Source organism: Osmerus eperlanus, chromosome 5, assembly GCF_963692335.1.
Source record: "Osmerus eperlanus chromosome 5, fOsmEpe2.1, whole genome shotgun sequence".
Classification (NCBI taxonomy): Eukaryota; Metazoa; Chordata; class Actinopteri; order Osmeriformes; family Osmeridae; genus Osmerus; species Osmerus eperlanus.
In genome coordinates, this window is record NC_085022.1 from 20651960 (window position 1) to 20675107 (window position 23148).

At 46.0% G+C, this 23148-nt stretch overlaps 1 protein-coding gene across 2 annotated transcripts in view; it reads right to left on the reverse strand.

Moving 5' to 3' along the window:
- Nucleotides 1-6183: 6183 nt before the first annotated feature.
- The window catches only part of LOC134021594 (G-protein coupled receptor 22-like), a 32768-nt gene continuing 15803 nt past the window's right edge, over nt 6184-23148 (reverse strand). Inside the window, exons 2-3 of one of the 2 annotated variants that reach the window (XM_062462609.1) lie at nt 8612-8956; nt 6184-7847 (exon numbers count right to left, since the gene is read on the reverse strand). In XM_062462609.1, the coding sequence (XP_062318593.1) occupies nt 6539-7843 (1305 nt within the window). In that variant the 5' untranslated portion in view covers nt 7844-7847; nt 8612-8956 and the 3' untranslated portion in view covers nt 6184-6538. Of the gene's footprint in view, nt 7848-8611; nt 9188-23148 lie in introns of those variants that run through there. The other variant, XM_062462608.1, reaches the window with a different exon arrangement.

The following is a 23148-nucleotide window of genomic DNA, read 5'->3' on the forward strand; positions in this document are numbered from 1 at the left end:
TTCTATAGATAGCAGACAAGGCAGTGATTGGAAGGGCTGCTCCATTAATATTGCTCCTGCATCCCTGTCTCGATGTTCTCAAGGTCAGCTTAAAGCCAAGGCTATTTAATCTACTCACATTTCATTATCCTCTTCACCATCCAAAATTTGGTCAAATTGGTTCTCAAATTGAAAAAGATATCTTCTGTATCAAGACCTATTCTATTTGTCAATCCTGAGCCAGAGCCACACTTTGAAATTGACCGTGAGCAACAATTTGCCAATTGGTGCTGTCTGAACCTTTTTAATTCACTTTCCTCTTCTCCATGATGGCAAAATGACAGTTCACTGTTGGCTGACCTAACCCAATAAAGACAGGGTATGGAGAGAGTAATGTGATTCTCCCCGGCTTTCATTCTCTGAGTCTGGGCTGGACCGAGAGCTAAGGCCAGGACAGATCATATCTGACCTGGAGAGAAAAGTTGGTTAAGAAAGCAGACCTGTATCTGAGAGGAAAAATAGGGAGAGATAGTGGACAGGATGATAAGGAAAGTGGCAAAGGCCTGTGGGAGAGGATGGAGGGAGGAGGGGGCGCACAAGGGCAAATGGTTTCATGGCAGCCATGAACGTGTTGTTGACTTTGTCAAATTGGCTGCACCTGGTCTGGTTAAACTGACCAGCTCTTTGACCTGAGGTTAGCTCAAAGCTCCAAGGTTTCTGGTATGCTAACTAGACCAACATGCTAATCACCCACAAGATAATTTCTTGCACTGGGAACAGAGGGCAGGTGCCCGAGGCCCTCTGAACAGTTCATGAATATGAACTTGTTCTGCGTGGTGATTGCCCGTATGGGGAGTTCTTCTCAGTGTGGCGCGGTGTCATCAGAAGGCGAGAGCTGTCACCTCACTGCTCACACGCAGGCAGACGCATGATTAAAAGTTTGACTCGGGTAAATTGCTTTTTTTGTTTGGAGAAGCCACCTGAGTTAGAAAAGAGAGATGGTAATTCCCTCCGGCTGCAGGCACTATCAGTTCAATTTATTCAAAGTGGATAGCCCTTGTAGATGATTGACGCTTGGGAGTAATGTGAAAGAAAGCAGAGATTAACACATGAATGCAATAGCAATGAAGATTGAAAAAGATAATTCCTTCAGGGATGAAAGATGCCTTGAGGTAACCAATACACTTTTTAATTGTTGTCAGTTAACATCCATTGGTAGAATACTGCAAGTGAGGTATTAGATGTTATCCCACATGTACAGTTAGGTCCATAAATATTTGGACATTGACACAATTTATCATTTTGGCTCTGTATACCACCACAATGGATTTGAAATGAAACAATCAAGATGTGCTTTAAGTGCAGACTTTCAGCTTTAATTTCAGGGTATTTACATCCAAATCAGGTGAACGGTGTAGGAATTACAGCACATTTTATATGTGGCCCCCCCCTTTTTAAGGGACCAAAAATAATTGGACAAACTAACATAATCATAAATCTAATTGTCACTTTTAATACTTGGTTGCAAATCCTTTGCAGTCAATGACAGCCTGAAGTCTGGAACCCATAGACATCACCAGACGCTGGGTTTCGTCCCTGGTGATGCTCTACCAGGCCTCTACTGCAACTGTCTTCAGTTCCTGCTTGTTCTTGGGGCATTTTCCCTTCAGTTTTGTCTTTAGCAAGTGAAATGCATGCTCAATTGGATTTAGGTCAGGTGATTGACTTGGCCATTGCAGAACATTCCACTTCTTTGCCTTAAAAAACTCTTTGGTTGCTTTCGCAGTATGCTTCGGGTCATTGTCCATCTGCACTGTGAAGCGCCGTCCTATGAGTTCTGAAGCATTTGGCTGAATCTGAGCAGATAATATTGCCAGAAACACTTCAGAATTCATCCTACTGCTTTTGTCAGCAGTCACATCGTCGATAAATATAAGGGAACCAGTTCCATTGGCAGCCATACATGCCCACGCCATAACACTACCTCCACCATGCTTCACTGATGAGGTGGTATGCTTTGGATCATGAGCAGTTCCTTCCCTTCTCCATACTCTTCTCTTTCCATCATTCTGGTACAAGTTGATCTTGGTCTCATCTGTCCATAGGATGTTGTTCTAGAACTGTACAGGCTCTTTTAGATGTTTTTTGGCAAACTCTAATCTGGTCTTCCTGTTTTTGAGACTCACCAATGGTTTACATCTTGTGGTGAACCCTCTGTATTTACTCTGGTGAAGTCTTCTCTTAATTTTTGACTTTGACACAGATACGCCTACCTCCTGGAGAGTGTTCTTGATCTGGCCAACTGTTGTGAAGGGGTTTTTCTTCACCAGGGAAATAATTCTTCTGTCATCCACCACAGTTGTTTTCCGTGGTCTTCCGGGTCTTTTGGTGTTGCTGAGCTCACCAGTGCGTTCTTTCTTTTTAAGAATGTACCAAAGAGTTGATTGAGCCACACCTAATGTTTTTGCTATCTCTCTGATAGGTTTGTTTTGATTTTTCAGCCTAACGATGGTTTGCTTCACTGATGGTGACAGCTCTTTGGACTTCATATTGAGAGTTGACAGCAACAGATTCCAAACACAAATACCATACTTGAAATGAACTCTAGACCTTTTATCTGCTCCTTGTCAATGAAATAACGAACTCCCATGAGGGAATAACATACACCTGGCCATGGAACAGCTGAGCAGCCAATTGTCCAATTACTTTTGGTCCCTTAAAAAGGGGGGGGCCACATATAAAATGTATTGTAATTCCTACACCGTTCACCTGATTTGGATGTAAATACCCTGAAATTAAAGCTGAAAGTCTGCACTTAAAGCACATCTTGATTGTTTCATTTCAAATCCATTGTGGTGGTATACAGAGCCAAAATGATGAAAATTGTGTCAATGTCCAAATATTTATGGACCTATGGATTAGCACCCCTCTAAATCACTTAATTAAAATGCAGTCAAGTATGTCAGTTGAAGTTTATCGGCAGACAGGTCTTATGTGTTCTTCACAGCACTTTACACCATACAGTCTTGACTGTTTTAACAGTACACTTAAATTCAACCTGTAGCATGTGGACACTGTTGGATATACAATGTTGGATAGTAACCCAGTATAAAAGTGTGTGCTGTATGAATGGTGGGCCTAGTGGGGGTCCCACACGCCAGTCAGAGGACACTGAGGCTGTGAGTGGCCAGCACGTCACCTGACACGTCACCTGACACAGACTGTACTAGTCACGCATAAACAACCCCAGTTCATTCACGGGACCCATTTTCAAGGGCAATCAATTTCAATTATTTTTGAGACGCATACTATAAAATAACAATTAGGATGTCAGTATGCATCCCATCACTGCTTTGAGGATCAATACGGGGCAAATGCAACTTGATTATTTTGAATAACGCTTGACCTGCACTCTGCAGAAAGGCCCTCGTCCTCTCCCATGTTTTCCACTATCTTTTGGCGATGAGAGTTTTGCGTAAAGACCAGTGTTTTGACACGAGGTTCTGGAGGTTGGGATGAGCCGGTCGACTCTCCCCCCGGCTTAGGGGCTCCGTGAACCTCCATGCCGGCTCAGGTTCCCTGCCTGGCCTGCCAGCCTGTTCCCTGGCCCGCGTGCCATCTCATCTCTCAATCAGAGCTCAGGGTTGCTAGGACTCCCACGCCTCCTGTTCATGACAGGGTCCCGGGTCACCACAGAAGCCCTCCATCGATATCCTCCTATCAGCTGGCCCCCTGTGGAGCTGTGCTGCACGCACCATGTGACTGAGGTGGAGGTGCACCTCTGGCAGCAGGCACTTCCATTCCCTTGGATCTACTTGGATTAAAAGGGGACTCTGAGGCTCCCTCCCCACATACAGTAGTAGCCTACACTGTGTGCGTGGGAGCATGTGCGTGTGGATATATGGATGTGTCTGTGGATATATGGATGTGTCTGTGTGTGTGGTTGACTGTGTCTGTGTGGGTGTATGTGTCTGTGGATATATGGATGTGTCTGTGTGTGTGGTTGACTGTGTCTGTGTGGGTGTATGTGTCTGTGGATATATGGATGTGTCTGTGTGTGTGGTTGACTGTGTCTGTGTGGGTGTATGTGTCTGTGGATATATGGATGTGTCTGTGTGTGTGGTTGACTGTGTCTGTGTGGGTGTATGTGTCTGTGGATATATGGATGTGTCTGTGTGTGTGGTTGACTGTGTCTGTGTGGGTGTATGTGTCTGTGGATATATGGATGTGTCTGTGTGTGTGGTTGACTGTGTCTGTGTGGGTGTATGTGTCTGTGGATATATGGATGTGTCTGTGTGTGTGGTTGACTGTGTCTGTGTGGGTGTATGTGTCTGTGGATATATGGATGTGTCTGTGTGTGTGGTTGACTGTGTCTGTGTGGGTGTATGTGTCTGTGGATATATGGATGTGTCTGTGTGTGTGGTTGACTGTGTCTGTGTGGGTGTATGTGTCTGTGGATATATGGATGTGTCTGTGTGTGTGGTTGACTGTGTCTGTGTGGGTGTATGTGTCTGTGGATATATGGATGTGTCTGTGTGTGTGGTTGACTGTGTCTGTGTGGGTGTATGTGTCTGTGGATATATGGATGTGTCTGTGTGTGTGGTTGACTGTGTCTGTGTGGGTGTATGTGTCTGTGGATATATGGATGTGTCTGTGTGTGTGGTTGACTGTGTCTGTGTGGGTGTATGTGTCTGTGGATATATGGATGTGTCTGTGTGTGTGGTTGACTGTGTCTGTGTGGGTGTATGTGTCTGTGGATATATGGATGTGTCTGTGTGTGTGGTTGACTGTGTCTGTGTGGGTGTATGTGTCTGTGGATATATGGATGTGTCTGTGTGTGTGGTTGACTGTGTCTGTGTGGGTGTATGTGTCTGTGTGTGTGTGTCTGTGAGTGTGTGTGTGTGGGTGGGTGGATGTGTGTCTATGCGTATTTACTTTCAGGACATGAATTTGCCTGAGTATGGCATGTTATGTGTAATTTGTGAACTGAGGATTGTAATACAGTTAAACATGTATGTGAAGCACAGGCAGAGCTCAGAGCAGAATGACAATGGTTTTATATATATGCTAATGACCAGCACACAGCTGTACAGTGCTGTATAAGTAGGCACCACATCTGTTGCCTCAAGGAAGACCAAATGTAATAAGTGAAGTTCTTCATAGAACCATAAAGGGACTGGATAAAGGCTGAATGCCGAATTCTTCAACAGAAGAATAAAATAGCACCAGGCTTTGGGATGTAGACAGATGTCTGCATCGTAGCAGAGATCTGTTTTTGTCTGTGTTCTATTACTGCAGGGTTGGACTCTGGGGTCACTTGTTTTTACAGAGGCATTGAGGGAAGCTAATTTCAATCTCTTTCAACCCCCAGTCATTGATCGTGACGAACATACTCTGTGACATGTTCTGATCATTACAATATGTGAATACAATATGATAATTCAGTCATATTTTCACTTATTTTCACCGATCCATTTCCCCATTTCCATGTCCTTCCTCTCCCCTATATTCTTCCTATGTTGAACGATCACATTAGAGTCCTACTATGTCCAATATTGACTTTAGAAACAGACCCTGGCTTTCATCAAAGCGAAGGGTGACGTGTGTGTGTGTTGTGGATTACTCCATGGTCGTAAATAGCGAGGCGAACAACATGGCGGTAAACCCTGTTTCCACCCGGCCCTGTGAAGAAGCACAGCCCGCTCCCTCCTCTTCCTACTGACCCCCTTTCTTATTAGAGCCACGTTTAATCATCTCCCTCTTCCCTCTCAACCTTTCTCTCCCTGCACCTTCTCTCTATTTCTTTCATACTCGACCCCTTCTCCCTCTCTCTCGTCCACCTTCCCCCCTCTCCCGCTTCACCTTCCTTTGCCTCTCTCTCTCTCTCTCTCTCTCTCTCTCTCTCTCTCTCTCTCTCTCTCTCTCTCTCTCTCTCTCTCTCTCTCTCTCTCTCTCTCTCTCTCTCTCTCTCTCTCTCTCTCTCTCTCTCTCTCTCTCTCTCTCTCTCTCTCTCTCTCTCTCTTCCACCTACGCTGACAGATACACTGCTCCTAATCTGACCTGGTGGCCTTAGAGGCTCCGCCCTGCCGTAAATGACACCTAACTGGAGACAGCTGGCTGCAGAGGAGCGTCTGTCACTATGATTCATGGCTGCACAGCCTTTATAGACAGACCAGGCCACAGGGAACCTGCAGCTACACTAAGTGAGTAAACACCACATTTATTATAAATATACACATATACAGTATACAGCCTATTTGCTCTAGTTTTAAATGTATTTTTGATATACTGTAAAAAAAAGAAGATATGTACACCATGTTTGTGTCACCACGGTTACAAAAAAAGCCATGCATTATCTACAGAACTAGATGTCTATAGGCAACCTAGTATTTTGTACCTGCGTTTTGATATCATTAAATAGAAATAAATTATCCACCTCTGATGTTTTGTACATTTAAATACACAGAATATTTACAGTTCTGCTTTGGATGAGTGATTCCCTTTTCTCACTGCTCCCTGAGGAGTGAGAGAGTCCTGTTCTCTCCGGGAGCACAGCAGTTCACTCCACGCCCTCGGAAGAAAGACACTTCTGTCGGGCCTCCTTGTCGTCAAATGTCACCTTTTTGTTCCTCTTCGGGTCGATCCAAGAGTTGCGGATGATCGCGTTGTTAGGCAGAGGGTCCGCCTCGATGATAGACACCACCCTCTTCTTCATCTTGCTCTTCAGAACCTTCTGGAACTTCTGCCTGGTGAAGGCGTAGAGCAGAGGGTGGAAGATGGTGGTCCCGTACGCCATGACCAGGAAGCCCAGCCTCAGCTTGACGGTGGCGTCGCTGGGGCCCACGCTCAGGATGACGGTGTTGAGCAGCGTGATGGGTGTCCAGCACAGCAGGAACGTGGACACGATGAGGAGCGACATCCGGAACACGCGCTTCTGCCGCTCCCGCCGCTCCCGGTGCCGCTTGACGGCCCGCCGGAGGGCGATGATGACGGACACCGAGGTGCGCATGCCCAGCGTGGGCATGCGCACCCCGCCGCTGCTCTGGGACCCTTCCGTGCCCTCCTGCTGGGGCGTCATGGGCGTCATGGACGGACGCTTTTTCCTCTTGGCCTTCTTCTTCTGCGAGGCGTGGAAGCGCGTGCCGATGCGGATGTTGAGCGCCTGCAGGATCTTGGAGTACGTGATGAGCATGACCACCACCGTGAAGAAGAAGATTGGGATCTGGGCCAGCAGGTGGTAGTATAGACCCAGCTCTGTGTAGTACTGGTTAGGGTGAGCCACCACTGTCTGGTTGAGTTCCACCTGACCCTGGGCGAAGAAGCCCACCTCCATGAAGGGCACCAGGAAACTAAGGAAGGACAGCACCCAGATGGCCGCCAGCAGAGCCAGGGCGCGACCCATGGTCAACACGCGGTTGGCCGGCTTGACGGAGATGTCGTAGCGGTCCAGGGTGATGGCGAGGACGTTGGCGGCGGTGGCGACGCTGGCAAAGGAGACGCAGGCCTCGTGGAAGCAGCAGATCAGCGCCTTGTCTCCCCGCAGGGGCAGCAGGACCACCACGATGGTGAGGGGGATGCAGCCCACGCACACCAGCACGTCCAGGACGTGCAGGTTCATGGTGACGATGTTGGACACGGAGCTGATGAGGTTGGACTTCATGCAGTAGAGGGCCAGCACGGTGAGGTTGGAGCTGAGGCCCAGCAGGATCTCCAGCATGAGGAACCCTGTGAGGGACACCTGGAAGCTGAGGGGGTAGGGGTACGGCTCGGAGAGGCTCATGGTTCGGCTGATGGGCTCGGAGTTGTCGGTGACGGTGACGTTGCTCATGGTGACTTTGTCTTCCAGATGGGAAAGGATATGCATTATCCTGGAGGAAGGAAGGGGGGTGGAGAGACAGAGAGAGAGGAGGGGAGACAGAAAGAGACAGTTTTTGGTGTTATTCGAACAGCCGGGAGTGTGATTAGAGGAGCACCTCACATCCGAAGTCTAGCTCATCACAATTTCAAAAGGCAGGCTGGAATTGGGACAGCAGATTGTTCTTACGATGCAAGAATCAAATCTTTTTTTTTTCTATTTTTTTTTTTTTTACGTGTGAAAGCCTGTCGGCTAATTCTGCCATTTATCAAATAATAAGGAAATGTTCTGGGTCGAAATGATGGAAGACGAGCGTGTGCTCTATAAGCACGCTAACTGCTATCCACGTCCTGTAGATCAGGGCACTGTACGTGCAGAGCATGACTAACTTCTCCCTTATATATCCTCTCCTCATGGCTGCAATGCTGGGACTATTTTAATCGTGACCCATGATCACACCATGCAACACTCATCAGAAGAACACGTCACTACAGCACAAGGGTCTTGTATAAGTCTCATTAACACATAGGTGTGTTTGGTCAAGTGTCTGTGCTGTCCATGTAAATTCCTAGCAAAGGGTGTCTTAACGTTTTGATATATTTTTTACATTTCAAACAGTCTCATCTATATCGTACGTTTAGTCAATCCTAAGAAATGTAACGTGACCATGCGAGTGATGTAAAAAATTAAAAATAAATGTGACAAACGATAGATAAGTGAAGTTGACACAGATTACACACACTCGAGACCAGCCCCATGTAATCACACAACACTTACCCTAACCCTCCAGCTCTATCTCAGCCCCAAGGGTGTGTGGTCGAGCCGGAGAGCGTGGTTGGATCCATAGAGACAGGCACGAAAGCCCAGCATACCAGGGGACTCAGCTCCAGCAGAGCTAAGCATCCAGGCCGCGCCAGGCTTCCCCCCAGTAAAGGCTTCTCTTCTGGGGCAGACCGAAAGGCACCTGCCTCCCCCCCCCCGGTGGTAGGCTGTCTGTGATTGACTGCTAGGATGCTCTTCCTGCTAAACACCAGGCAGGGTTTGGTGATCTGCCACTACCACACGGGAGAGAACACAGGTACTGTGTAGGTCTTTCTGCACCGTCTCTCTCGCTGTGTCTCTCTCTGTCTCTCTTTCTGTCGCTTGTTCTGTTTCGTCCTTTCGTTTGTTTAGGCGGTGGAGGGAGGTCGCTGACGGATGACTGGATCAGGGGTAAACTGTCCGGGCCATGTCCTGTTTATAAACTCACAGTATTCCCGGGCAGGAGGTCTGCTGAGCCACCGGGCGAGTGCGAGGACGCAGAGTCCTCCTCCAGAGACGAACAGGAAGTGCCGTACATCCCACAACTGCAAAAAAAAACTCCTCTGTCAAAAAAAAGACGTCCCAGGTGTCGAACGCAAAGCTGAAGAACGCAATCACCAAATAATGTTGTGATCCTGGAGTCTCATGGAGTCTTCCTGCATCCAGACACTCTGCGTCGCTCTCAGTCCAGGGTGGAGGGCCATGCAGGCCCAGGCTGAGAACCAGCACTGCTGCAGGCCAGTGTGAGTGTGGTCTACAACCTGGCGAGGTCAGTAAGTGCAGACTGACTCCTTTTATCCCCTGGTGAGCACTAATGGAACAGACCTTTACTCCCCGAGCTCTCTCATCACATTGACTTGTAAATCAGGCACAAAAGTACTGTGAGATTCCCATTATGTTGAAAGGAGGGGAGGTATGAAAGTGTATGTGTGCGATTGTTTAGCACTGTGTGTCTGGGTGCGTGTGTGTGCGTGCAAGGGGGATCGATTCTGATTAACTCTAGATGGTTTTCTTTACAAAACGAGAGCAGGTTGATTTGACCGGTCTTGTTGAATTACACTGAGGTAAATATCCTGGACTGTGATTGGACAAACTGACCAAGGGGCCAATCAGATAGGACCGTCGTTCATCTGTCCTCAACAAACATCAACCATTTCATTCAGCATCCTGAGAGAGAGGGAGAGAGAGAGGGAAGGAGGGAGAGGGGGAGAGAGAGAGAGGGAGGGAGGAAGAAGGAGGAGACAGACAAGAAAAAACTAAGAATGAAACAATATTTTGTCTGTGGAAAGACTACGAGGAGCTTGATATTTGCATAACAAACCCTCTCCTAACAAAGTCTTGTGTCTCCTCGTTCGCCCATAGATTTCTGTCACTTTGATCAAATTAGCATAACGCTGCAGCTCATGGCCTACACAGGGACAACAAACACAACATTGACACCCACCAGCGTCTGACCACACACACACACACACAACTTCTTAAAACATGTTTTCCCTTTGTTTTATCTCCAAGACCTGTGTCAAACACCGTAGTATCATGTTGGCGTGTGTGGTGCAGTAATGACAGAAAAAAGTCCTGATGTGGTTTGAAGAGGCTGTTCTCTATCCCACTAAGTACGCTCCGATGAGATGTAGGTGTCTTGGGATAAGGATCCCATCCTCATTCATGTTACACATGTTCACACAAGATCACACAACAAGCCGTGGTGGCCTGCAGCTCCTTCACCAAACACATGAAGCAGTTTTCTTTTGGCATGAGATGGTGACTGTGTCAGCCTGATCTTCGACTCAGTTCATCTGACACCAGCAGACCTCCGAGGCCGTCTCCGTGTCACCACACACAGTAACAAACATGTTTATCTTTGAGGTTCACTAAAACTTGGAAGCCCTCTTTCCGTGGCAGTGCTTTCATCCCCAGCACGTCTAGCAGTGTGGCCCATCAAAACAGAGGAATACTCACGTGCCAGCGCCTTCCCGGGAATCCAGCTGTGTCCTGTCCCCTTCTGTCCAGTCCGGTAGCCTAATCCCACCAACTCCACATTCTCGGCAGCCGAGGTTCCACCATACACATTCCCTCTCCTTCTGCCGTTCTCTCACGGACCAATAGAATGTTTACTCTGGACAGATGGCAGAGGTCATTCGCTAAACAGGTGTCGTTTATTTTTGATTTATCCACAACACTCCTCTCCTCTGTGTTGAATGAAGGGAAAACCAAGACGAAAAAAAACGACCTCCTCTCTTCCTGCGAAAATCTGTGCGTGCTTCTATCCTTTCTTCCTATTTTCTTCTCTTTCTCTCACTCTCTCCTCACACTAAACGTGTGATGCGCTCTCCACACCTCCAACTATGTCTGTGTCTCTGTTGCGCGTCTCCCCCTTCCTGTGTGTTGAGTGGAGTGCAATCTGCCGTGCTCCTAGTATCTTTCCCTCTCTCCACTCCCTCCCCTTCTCCCCCCTCCCTCCCGCTCTCTCTCTCTCTCACACTGCGGAGGTTTGCAGTGCGCTCCCCCTCCAAACCCTGATTGGTCTCCTGTAATAGGTTTAACTCTTTCCTGCCTTTCAGAGAGAGAGAGAGAGAGGGAGAGAGAGAGAGAGAAGCGCTGTTTCCTTTTGTGTGTTCTGATTTGATCATCTCTCTACAGACGCAGGCATCATGTTCTGTGCTGGTCTGATGCAAGATGATGTCTTATCCTGCAGCCCAGACCATGACATATCTTAATGTTGGCGCTTCAGGCAGTGCTGCAGAGGCTCACAGCAGAGGCTGCGGAAGGGCTTGGCTCGTCGGGAGACTGGTTGGAGGTACAAAACAATGCTCAACGGAAGGATTCATAAATTGATTCATTACGGCTGTCACGCATTGGCCAGTGTGTTTTCCTCACAGGAGGGAAGGAGAGCGGGGCAGGTGGACGAGATTTCTCAAATTGATTTGGTGTGTGTGTGTGTTTGTGTGTGTATGTATGTATGTGTGTGCATGTGTTGGCCTGTCTGGGTATGCGATTGGGGAGGAGGGGGGGAGAGATAGAGGGAGAGGGAGTGAATGACTATAATCCATGCTGGGCAAGGAGGAGAGACTCTGATTGATAGTTTCAATTAAGTTGTGCTGTCAGATCGCAAAGGCAATGGCCCATTCGTTTGGCAAGGCTCATTTGCCAGGTGTGATCAGTGCCAGGGGGCACCTAGGACCCTGACAGCCCAGGATGGTGAGGTGGGGGCATCTGTCACCCTCCATTATACCCATCTAAACACACTTTTTATATCCACCTGGCCACACTTCAGACCTTTATTTTACCTGGCTCTCTATCTTTGATGCTGCAACCTTAACACAACTTTATTGACCTTCCCATCAACAACAACGTGCATTTCTAGAAAATGACCAGTTGCTTGTTTTCGGTCCTTCTCAATAGAATGTCTGATAGCCATGCCGTTGTTTCCAATATCTAGTGCCAAATTGCAGTGTCCTGAGATGTGAAGCATGGTTTTTGGGTCATGGGGATGGTATGGGGGGAGGGCAGCAGGCACTCTGACTAGGAGGATCAGGGCCAGCGTCTGTTGTTCCCTCATGCCTGAGCCTCTCATCTAGGTGGATCAGCACCATGCGATCTGGGAGTGTGTGAGTGTGTGTGTGTGTGTGTGTGTGTTGGGGTAAGAGTGAGATGAAGTTGGGTCTGTGTCTGTTGAGGGAGGGATGGGGTGAGGTTCGGGTGTGGGGGTAGGTGTGAGTGTGTAGCTGTGTGTGTGTGTGTGTGTGTGTGTGTGTGTGTGTGTGTGTGTGTGTGTGTGTGTGTGTGTGTGTGTAGACTGGCCGTCACAATTGCCAAGAGACACTGGAGTCTTTATTTAGTTATTTTACCTTGCACGTTGCAGGGTAACTGAATGTGTTTGTAAAAGACTTGACAGATTCCTTCCAGCTCTTAAGGAATCCTCTTTCCTACTCTCACAAGAGGTAAACACTCAACTGCAAAAGACTGCAATCCCAAACTTCCCAGAGTTCAATGGAGAATGCCTTTAATATTTCATAAACATTAATATTTTAACCTCCTTTTCTACCAGTCCCCAGACACCGCTGTCTGATATTCAGTACAATTTCCCCCCCCCCCACTTTGTGTGTGTGTGTTTGTGCATCAAAATGTATACCATTTGGGTGTTTTGAGTCTGTGCATGTGTTTGTTTGTGTGTGTGTGTGCGTGTGCATTTACAGTGTGTGCGTGTGCCTCAATGTTAAGACAGTGCATGTTTTAGAGGGTAGATCTCTCCAGTCCTGCCCTGTCAGACAAATGTAACTAACCCACATCTCTGGAAGCAATACGTAAGACTGAGGCGTTGCATCCCGGGCTAAATATGACCGTGGAGTAGTGTTATTACACCCTGGACCCTGCCTGACAGACGTTTATCTCCACCCTGCAGCAGCCGTCCTCCTGTCCGTTCAGGGCCACTGTGATTCGCTCCAGATTAGCACAAAGCAGCCTGCGTTAATGGAGAACTCTGTTTGAAATTGTCAACAATCAGATCTATTTACTGTACAAAACGACAACAAAAAAAACCTTGTGAGGGGGAGGGGAGGGGAGAGGAGAAGAGGGGAGAGGAGAGGAGGGGAGAGGAGAGGAGAGGAGGGGAGAGGAGAGGAGGGGAGAGGAGAGGAGAGGAGAGGAGAGGAGGGGGGTAGGGGAGAGGAGGCTATACTTCTCACCTCAGAGCTCATTTTCTGAAGATACACTTTATCATGAAGATACACTTCTGACGATTTGTGCTTTAAATAGCAGGACGCGAGGAGTGCTGCGTGTCTTGGCTCCTATCAGAAGGTCTCTCGGCAGTTTGTCCATGATCCTGCCCTCGGCCAGCAAGCTTCTGGGCAGGTTCCCAGTCCTGTTCTGGCTCACTGCTCAGCTGACGAGAAATGATAGGCAGAGGAGGACAGAGGAGATGAGGAGAGAAGAAGAGAGGAGAGAAGAGAAGAGCTGAGGAGACGAGTGAAAGGGAGGCAGAGGAGGGGAGAGGAGAGTAGGGGGGAGGGGAGGAGGAGGAGGAGGCGAAAGGATGGGAGAAAAAAGGAGAGAAGAGAGGAGAGACAAGATTAGAGAGGAGAGGAGAGGAAAGGAGAGGAGAGGAGGGAAGAGGAGGGGGGGGGAGGAGAGGAGAGATAGATGGCAAGCCGGTGATGATATAATGCGGAGCAGAGAAAGATGGAACATGAATGCTTCAGAGATCACTTGAATTCATTAGTAGTAGAAGGTCAACCACGTGAGCGCTCGCAGTATATAGTGTTTGACAGCTTGTTGGTTGCTAACGCGCTGTCATTATGACACAGGATTGATGAGAAGAGGAACTGGAGCCTCAGTCATGCAGCAGCACGATCACATGGTGTGATGGGAACAGTTTAGCTGTGTATGCTTACTCAATAGGGAGCATACTGTACAAGCAAACACTGGTTAGGATTTCAAAGACCTTTTAATAATTGCAAAGCAATCCTTACAAGAAGCTTGAATATGAGTTGCATAGAGTTGCATTGTAGAGCCGATCGTGTCATTTTGAAAAGAACTCCACTTGAAGAGCCGCTGCTGCAGATGAATGACATTACCAGGGAGGGTAATTAGGCAGGTTGGGATTACTCATGCAGGAGACTGGGCTTCCATCAAGCTCAGTAGGCATCGGCTACTTAAAGGGCTGTCGATTTATTGGCCTCAGAGCATCCACAGCCAGGCCGCTGAAGCCACACACTGTAGAGCCTGACACTGTAGAGCCTGACACTGTAGAGCATGACACTGTAGAGCCTGACACTGTAGAGTATGACACTGTAGAGCCTGACACTGTAGAGCCTGACACTGTAGAGCCTGACACTGTAGAGCATGACACTGTAGAGCCTGACACTGTAGAGCCTGACACTGTACAGCCTGACACTGTAGAGCATGACACTGTAGAGCCTGACACTGTAGAGCCTGACACTGTAGAGCCTGACACTGTACAGCCTGACACTGTAGAGCCTGACACTGTAGAGCCTGACACTGTACAGTCTGACACTGTACAGCCTGACACTGTAGAGCCTGACACTGTACAGTCTGACACTGTAGAGCCTGACACTGTAGAGCCTGACACTGTAGAGCCTGATACTGTACAGCCTGACACTGTAGAGCCTGACACTGTACAGCCTGACACTGTACAGTCTGACACCGTACAGTCTGACACTGTAGAGCCTGACACTGTAGAGCCTGACACTGTACAGTCTGACACTGTAGAGCCTGACACTGTACAGTCTGACACTGTACAGTATGACACTGTACAGCCTGACACTGTAGAGTCTGACACTGTACAGTCTGACACTGTACAGCCTGACACTGTAGAGCCTGACACTGTACAGCCTGACACTGTAGAGCCTGACACTATACAGTCTGACACTGTACAGTCTGACACTGTAGAGCCTGACACTGTACAGTCTGACACCGTACAGTCTGACACTGTACAGTATGACACTGTACAGCCTGACACTGTAGAGTCTGACACTGTACAGTCTGACACTGTAGAGCCTGACACTGTACAGTCTGACACTGTACAGCCAGACACTGTACAGCCTGACACTGTAGAGCCTGACACTGTACAGTCTGATACTGTTGTAGTGAGGTCCACAAGACCACACGGAGCCAACATCTTGCCACACCTGAAGAGTGATTCAATCACATCAGAATCAGCCCTTGTGACACCCTCAGTATGCTGATTACCCACCAAACGCCGATGCAAAGGAACCATAGAATGGGGGGGGGGGCCTCCCCAATCTACCTAATCAGCCCTCCTGCTAGCTTGCAAGCTTCAAAGGGCCTGATTTAGACAACACGTCTCCAGCGACCATTTGCTATCCGTTTCGGCGGCGATTTGAACAAAGAACATACCTTGATCAGAACTTTTGAGGAAAGTCTTGAGACTTCACCTTTACCACAAGAGTACAAGGTGGAGAATTATGAGAGGGATATTTGTGTTATGTTTGTTACTTTGTTTTAATGTTGTGTTCACTGAAATCTTGATTCTAGTAACAACTCCTTCTTCCTGAAAGATAACCACGTCATTCTTGGTATCTACACGAAGCTATCATAATAAAACAATCATTCAACTATATTTTGTAACTGTACCAAGATGTCCAGAACAATATTTGAACCATCGAATGAACCAGCCAAAGATCAGATCACACCTTTGGTAGGTGTGAAGGAAGGAGGGGGGAGTTGAGAACCCAGCTTCCCCCAATCCACATCTGACCCCAGACGGGTCCTCCCTCGAACTGTATAAAGCCCTAAGATGACCATCAATCTCTGACTCCAGCGAAACCGACCATGGCATGAACGCCATCAGGATTGGCGTTCCAAGGACGTCGCCAAGCTTCTCCTGAGATTCAACTTTATAGTGATCGCGACACTATCTGGACGTTTCAACAGAAGAACCCAAAACGCAATTCCAAATGCGACTTCACTGAGATCCCGCAGACTCAGTCACATGACCCAGCGCAGCCGCGCTGTGACTTCAGATTCTTCAAATGGACCTTTGGCGCAAACCGCCCTCAACATCATTGATCAACCCCTGATCAAACGTAACTATGGCTAACGCTCTTTCCTCCTCGACATGGCATTGGCGTGAGCTCTGTTTATGATTTGTAAGGATGTAATCACTGACTGTACAATTTCTGCCTTTCTTTAAGTTAGACCATTTCATTCTGTTCATTGAAACCAATCTCTCATATCAAACCCATAATCCAACTTTTCATAAGATCTGTTTACCTTACTTGAATAAATTCATTGTAAAGATATTTTGACGTGCGTGTTCACTGATGTTACGATTGGCTCTACTCTTAGAACGAATTCATTCCTTAAGATTAGACTGATTATTACGAAGGCTATTATTTAAATATTATTCAATAAGGTTTCCTCTATCCCTTTAACAATAAGAGGTGGTGCCCCAAGAACTACATACTTTATTATAAATTAAGTATTGCTAATCTTAAACGAGCAAACCCCGCTACATATTGGAGCCCCGTGATAGGCTTTGAAACAGATTGAAATGAGCGATCTATAACGGAGATACATTTTCCGTCTGAAACCCACCCTCCCACCCTTTTGGTTAAATTAACGCTCCGTTGTATTTAACTATTCCCCCAGATAGCTACGGTTTTAAACACTGTTTGAATACTGTGCTGTGTACTCATTGAATTGGCTTTGTCGTGAACAATTGGCTATTTGTGTGTAGCTAACTAGCTTCGGAAAAGCTAGACTTGAGCGGAGGTACGCGCGTGCGCAGTGACACTGCGACCCGTCTCATTTCATCTTGTGAAACAAAGGCAGCGCTTCTACATGAAGGCGTAAGAACCTTTTTATAGAGTCACACCACTACTATTTTGGTACCATACACGCTTCGGAAAGGTGTATTATAGTAGTGTTGGCCATTTGGGTTGAGTAAATCAACCAAGCAACTGATAAGTTGCCATTGTCTAGTTAGAGGTAGATAACAGACATTGATCAGTCCAAAAGGACTTTGATTTTGAAGGAGACTACGCAGCTCTCTACATTAAGCTATATGCTTCTACCTTGTTAAACAATTGGTAAATTGATTAACTTAGCTTTTCGGAAAAAGCTTCACTTTGTTTTGCATGTAATTCAACATTAATGTAAACACTCAACCTCTAGAATCAGTAAAGTAACAGTAAAATAATTATTGAGACAGGAGAAGCTGCTTATTTAAGGACCTTTATTGTTGCTTAACCGGAAATAGTTACCTTTCGTGAACAAAGACCTGTAATTTGATTTTCATTCCGCGCACTTAAAAGTGGAAGTTGTCAGAATATCGGCGTTGTTGACCATACTGAACTGTAATCCTATTTATCCCTCATCAATATACAACTTTAACAACAATCGCTAAATAATAATTAAACGTAAAGTGTATTATTTTTAGTTTGCCCACTATCTGCGATCAGTCCAAAAGGACTTTTGTTTGGAAGTAGCCGAACAACGCAGCCTGTACTGCCACAATATTGTTAAACAATTCCGAAATTGATAAACTAGCTTTTCGAAAAGAAGCTTCACTGTTTCGCATTCAATTCGAGGTGAATGTAAAACCCTTGCCCAAATTAACGCTACATTACAGATGCAGCAACAATTTAGTTCATTATCTGTTTGATTCTACAAGCTAAACCGGCTAACTTAATGTGCTATAGTATTTAAATACATTGTACTTTCTCAGTCCAGTTTAGGCTAAAACAAATCAACAGCTACTCAATCTAAATTCTCTAATCGTTTATAGATAATATAACAACATTACTGAAATTAAGATTTAATATAGGCCTAAAAGAATAAATAATTTGTTTGAATCTTTGATCCTGGAAGGTGACTTTAATATTAATTTTAATTTCTGAATATTAATCTCAGTTTTTGATTGTTAATCTTTGAATATTAACTTCTGATTTTAATTTTAGTATTGATTTGATAAACATTTTTTTTTTAATCTTTGATCCTGGGTGGTGACTTTAATATTAATTTTAATTTCTGGATATTAATCTCAGTTTTTGATTGTTAATCTTTGAATATTGACTTCTGATTTTAACCTTAATATTAATTTGGTAAACAATTTTATTTATTTTCTGAATCTTTGATCCTGGATGGTGACTTTAATATTGATTTTAATTTCTGAATATTAATCTCAGTTTTTGATTGTTAATCTTTGAATATTAACTTCTGATTTTAATTTTAATATTAAGTTGGTAAACAAAAAAAAAAAGGAAAAGAAAAGTATATATATTGCTGCCAAAAAGAGAACCACTACAAAACTAAAGTGCCTATCAACAATTATCACAATAGCATTGTGTTAATAACTTCCAGTAGCCGAACCAAACATGTCTCACCTCACGGAAGCTGAGAAACTGATTGTCCACCTATCCGAAAAAGAAAACCCAAGATATGTGGAAACGCTGACCGATCTAAATTCCGATATGATCACCAGGAAAACTCAAGAAGTGGTCATAGAAAATGTAGGCCAAATATTGAGCAAATCCCAAATTGTCAAATGCCTATCCAGCCTCGGTCTCAACTATGCTGCACTACTCAGGTTATCAATAACAAAAGTCAACACACAATGGACACAGGCTCTCCAGGATCGAGAGGATGCTCTCAAGGCGGCACAAAGAGAACAAGAGCACAGGAAACGATTGGAACAGGAAACCAGCGACCTGGCTGTTGAACTAGATAGAGCTAAAGCACAGCTAACGGAACAGGAAACACAGCTAATACAACAGGAAATAACCCTCAAAGATGCCCTTGAAGCGAAAGAAAGAGAACAAGAACGACTGGAACAGGAAGCCAGCGGCCTAGCGGAAGAACTGGAAAGAGCTAAGACACAGCTAACGCAACAAGAAAGTACCCTCAGGGATGCCCTCATGGCTAAGGAAAAGGAACAAGAATTACGGGAGACACTGCAACAGGAAGCCAGCGGCCTAGCTGAGGAACTGGAAGAACTGAAAGAAGAAATGCAGGGGGTTCAGAAAAGCAACAAGGACTCAGCATCACTACTGAAAAACACAGAGAAGGTATTGGATGAAACTAATGGAAAAATAGCAGACTACGACCACTTAAAAGAAGAATGCCACGCTCTCCACACAAAAATCCAACTCCTGTACCAAGATCTCGCGCACGCCACAGCTGATCGGGGGACGATGAGGGACGAGTTACTTGAAGCAAGAACTGAACAACTATCTACCCTTCAAAAGCTGTACAAAGCGACCGCCACAATCCAGCCCATAGATGATCCAAACACTGACGGAAGAAGGAGACCAGAATATGCGGAACAGCTGAGCAGGAAACGGGACCAGAAAATGGAACTACAATCCCAACCTGAACGACACGCTCAGACCACAGCCCCAAACAGATGGGATAACGATGATGAACCCTCACGTTCAGCCTATCCACAAAATGCATGGGAAATGCATGACCTGCCACCAGCAGTGTCACTAAATCTGCTATTGAAAATGAGCAGGAACATAGAAAAGTTTGATCCAGACAATCCCACTCAAAGCATTGAGATGTATCTGGAACAACTGAACTTTAATCTCGATCGCCTACCTAGAGCTACAGACGCAGACAAGCTGTACCTGTTGAAGAGCACCTCTTCCAGCTCAATCAGAGCCCTGCTTGACAGGCAACCAGCTGGAGAACGCCACAGCTATGACATGGCTTGCCGGACCCTCAAGGCTTGGCACTCAGAAAGTAAAAGCTCCTGCTGCACTACCGCCCTGCACACAAAACAAAAGGCCAACGAAAACCCAAAGACATTCTATGAGCGGTTCCAGAAAGCCTATTTTGCAACAGAAAACCAACCCGGAGGAGAAGAAACTCCCATGTTCAAGTCAGTGTTCATCGACAACCTCTCCCAATCCATAAAACCCTTCATGACGACCTTCGCGAACCAGGAAACCATGACGGCTCTGCAGCTGAGAGACATGGCATATAAATCATGGGCGAACAACAACCGAGCTCCAGACTCAAATGTCCATGTGGTGGAATCAGACTCACACCTACAACTAGAAGGACGAGAACTCCAGAGACCCTACGAACCCAGACCCGCCTACAAGCAACCCTCCTATAATGCACGAAACCACTCAACAAGACCCACACCGTACCAAAACGAACACAACAACCCTGGACGACACCAGCACAACTATAACAAAACAAACAAACCCCAAGAGTATCAACAAAAAGAAAAATGTGAAGAGAACATAGAAATCATGAAGAAAAACCTTAGTGACATACTAAGAAAATTGGATGAAGCAAACAAAAAGGATCCGTCAGACCCAGCATGACTAGAAGGCCCCAACACGGAAAACACACCTCAAGGGCTCCCCATTGGATGGGAAAAAGGAAAGATGACCCAAGACCACCACAAACCCAGGAGAAGACAACCTCCAGAAACAACAACACACAAACAAGCCCCACAGTTACACACATTTCTGGGTGAGCTTTCCAGAAAAGGAAGAGCTAACCGAAGCTATGTCCCCATCACACTTGAAGATGAAGTGCCCTGCGAAGGATTGCTGGACACGGGTGCAGAAATCTGCCTGATTGCACCCACCTTGGCCGCTCAGCTAAAAGAAATAGCCAGATCAAACAGAAGATGGATTAAAAGTGAAGATAGTGAATTCAACATCACAAGCTTCAGCCAAAACAAAGCTCCAGTCACAGAGACACTGTACTTGAAGCTAACATTTGGAGAAATGTCCCTAATCCACCCCATCCATGTCTCACCGCTTGAGACCGAAAAACTGCTGATTGGACACGATCTACTCAACAGACTGGAACCCCTCATTGACTTCAAACGAAACAAGATGTGGACCCACGTCAAGAAGCCCTATCCACTGCCTCACCCTGAAGTCCAGAACACAGTCTTCACAGTGGAAGGGGGGGGACATCCTACGTCTGATCCACATCTCTCAGAAGAGGACCCGATCCATGGGCTAGATGGCCGCTCCAGACCGCCCCAGAGCTACGCCACTCACCCATCGAGACACAAGGTTAAAAAAGAATCAGCACAACGCCATGACCGTCGGGTGCCATCAGAAACCCACCTGCGACGAGAAGCATCACAGGTCCAAAAGAAGTCACATGATGCCAACTGGATGAGAGTGCAGAAAGTAGGAAAACCTACCATGGCCGACAAGCATCCCAGAAGAAGCACCCCAACTGTGACAAGGTGGCACAACCCCCGGAAGAAAACACCGCTACTCGCGGACAACAGGCCATGCACAGAGGCCTGGCCTTATACCAGCAACCTGACCCTGTCAAACTGCTGATGAAACAGGTGCACAACAGGTGCCTTGACCAAAGTGTCTCAGTCACAAAAAAAAAAAAAAAAAAAAAAAAAAACCTCCTTTAAACCAAAATAATAGGCAAACACCGTCACAAGACGAATATGGCTCCACCAATCTACCAATATTTTTATTTCTTAAATCTGTTACCAGAAACCCAACATGGTACTGTCAAAAGGAATGCCTTAGAGCTACCGCTGCATAAGCCACCTTCCCTGGCCCCTGACAAATAAGACCATGACTCCAGGAAGTCAAGGCACCCACTTCCACTTCTCTCTCTTTTCTTTCCTTTCATTCTAAGAAACTTAGTAATAGGACCCAAGTTAGCGCCCATTGATTCCTACATTGTTTAGTGTCCACTCATGCCAATGTTTACAGTAGAAATGCTGTCGTAGTGTCGTGTTTGTCTTTTCTCTGCTCTTCTTACGTGCCAACAGCCCAATGACGTCGAGTCATCGGACGTTGCCAGCAGGGGGATATGTAGCAGAGCCAACAGACAAACCACGTACCATCACACCTTTCCCCTACCCCCGACAAGGAGAAAGGGGGTTTTCCTCCTTTGTCCTTATCTCCAGAGCAGGAGCTTCAAAGCTTCTGGCCCAGCATGGGGTCAGAAAGTAGACCAAAATGGCCTTACAGTATGGAGACAAAGGATTTTAAGGAAGAACTAACTTTTCTGGATTTACAAACATATTCTCAAGGACTACATGGCTCATGGACACTATTTCAATGACAGTAGTTGATGTGTTATAATGTATGCTTTCCCTTTAATGCTGTGTTGACATAATTTGATGTTTTAATGTAACTTCCTTCCCTGTTATGATAAATCAGTCAATCTTGATATCAAAATGATTCTAATCTACAAACTAAACCATTTATTAATGTTGTATTGTTATATTTCGAAGTATAAGCAATACATGGACATTTGAAATAGCTGAACTCTGAAAAGTTATCAACCACTTCACACCCATACGTCAATCTCAGGATGGACGCCCAGGTGGGAGTAACTGACCAATCAGAGTTCACCTCCAAAAGGATACCCCCTTTCTCAAGGATTATAAAACCTTGACGCACAAGCAATCCGGGCTTTTTCGCAAGGATTCACCGGAAGTGTTCGTGACACATCTGACCTATCCTTCTCAATCAGCAACTCACTGGACCACTAGGAACTTGAACGAAAGATTCCTTTGCTCTAACCGTTTGACAACGACGAACGGAACCTTGACTCTTCTTCTTCAAACTGACAACAGTAACTGCGATATTGCTACATTTCTTACTTGTGAACATTGGCATATTGTGATTTAATTTGTTACGTTTGATTTTAGTTTGCAAATGATTTAACCTAACTTTCGTTAGGATTAGTTAACATACTCTCCCATTGTTCTCCAGAAGCCTATCTCTCTCTCTCTCTCCCTTCCCCCCTCCCCACGCGCTCTCAACCTACCATCTTGTACCAACCCTCATCATAGTTTAGGACCTACCGTATGCAGTTCAACTCAACTCACTTTCAACTAACCTATAACTTCTCTGGTATTTGTTCATTATAATTACATTTCCTTAAATAAATCATTGTTTATAATACTCGCGTTATCCCTCACGTTATCTGATCTGCTCTACTTTCATAGAATCCACTACTTAAGATTAGACTGATTATTACGAAGGCTATTATTCAATATTATTCAATAAGATTTCCTC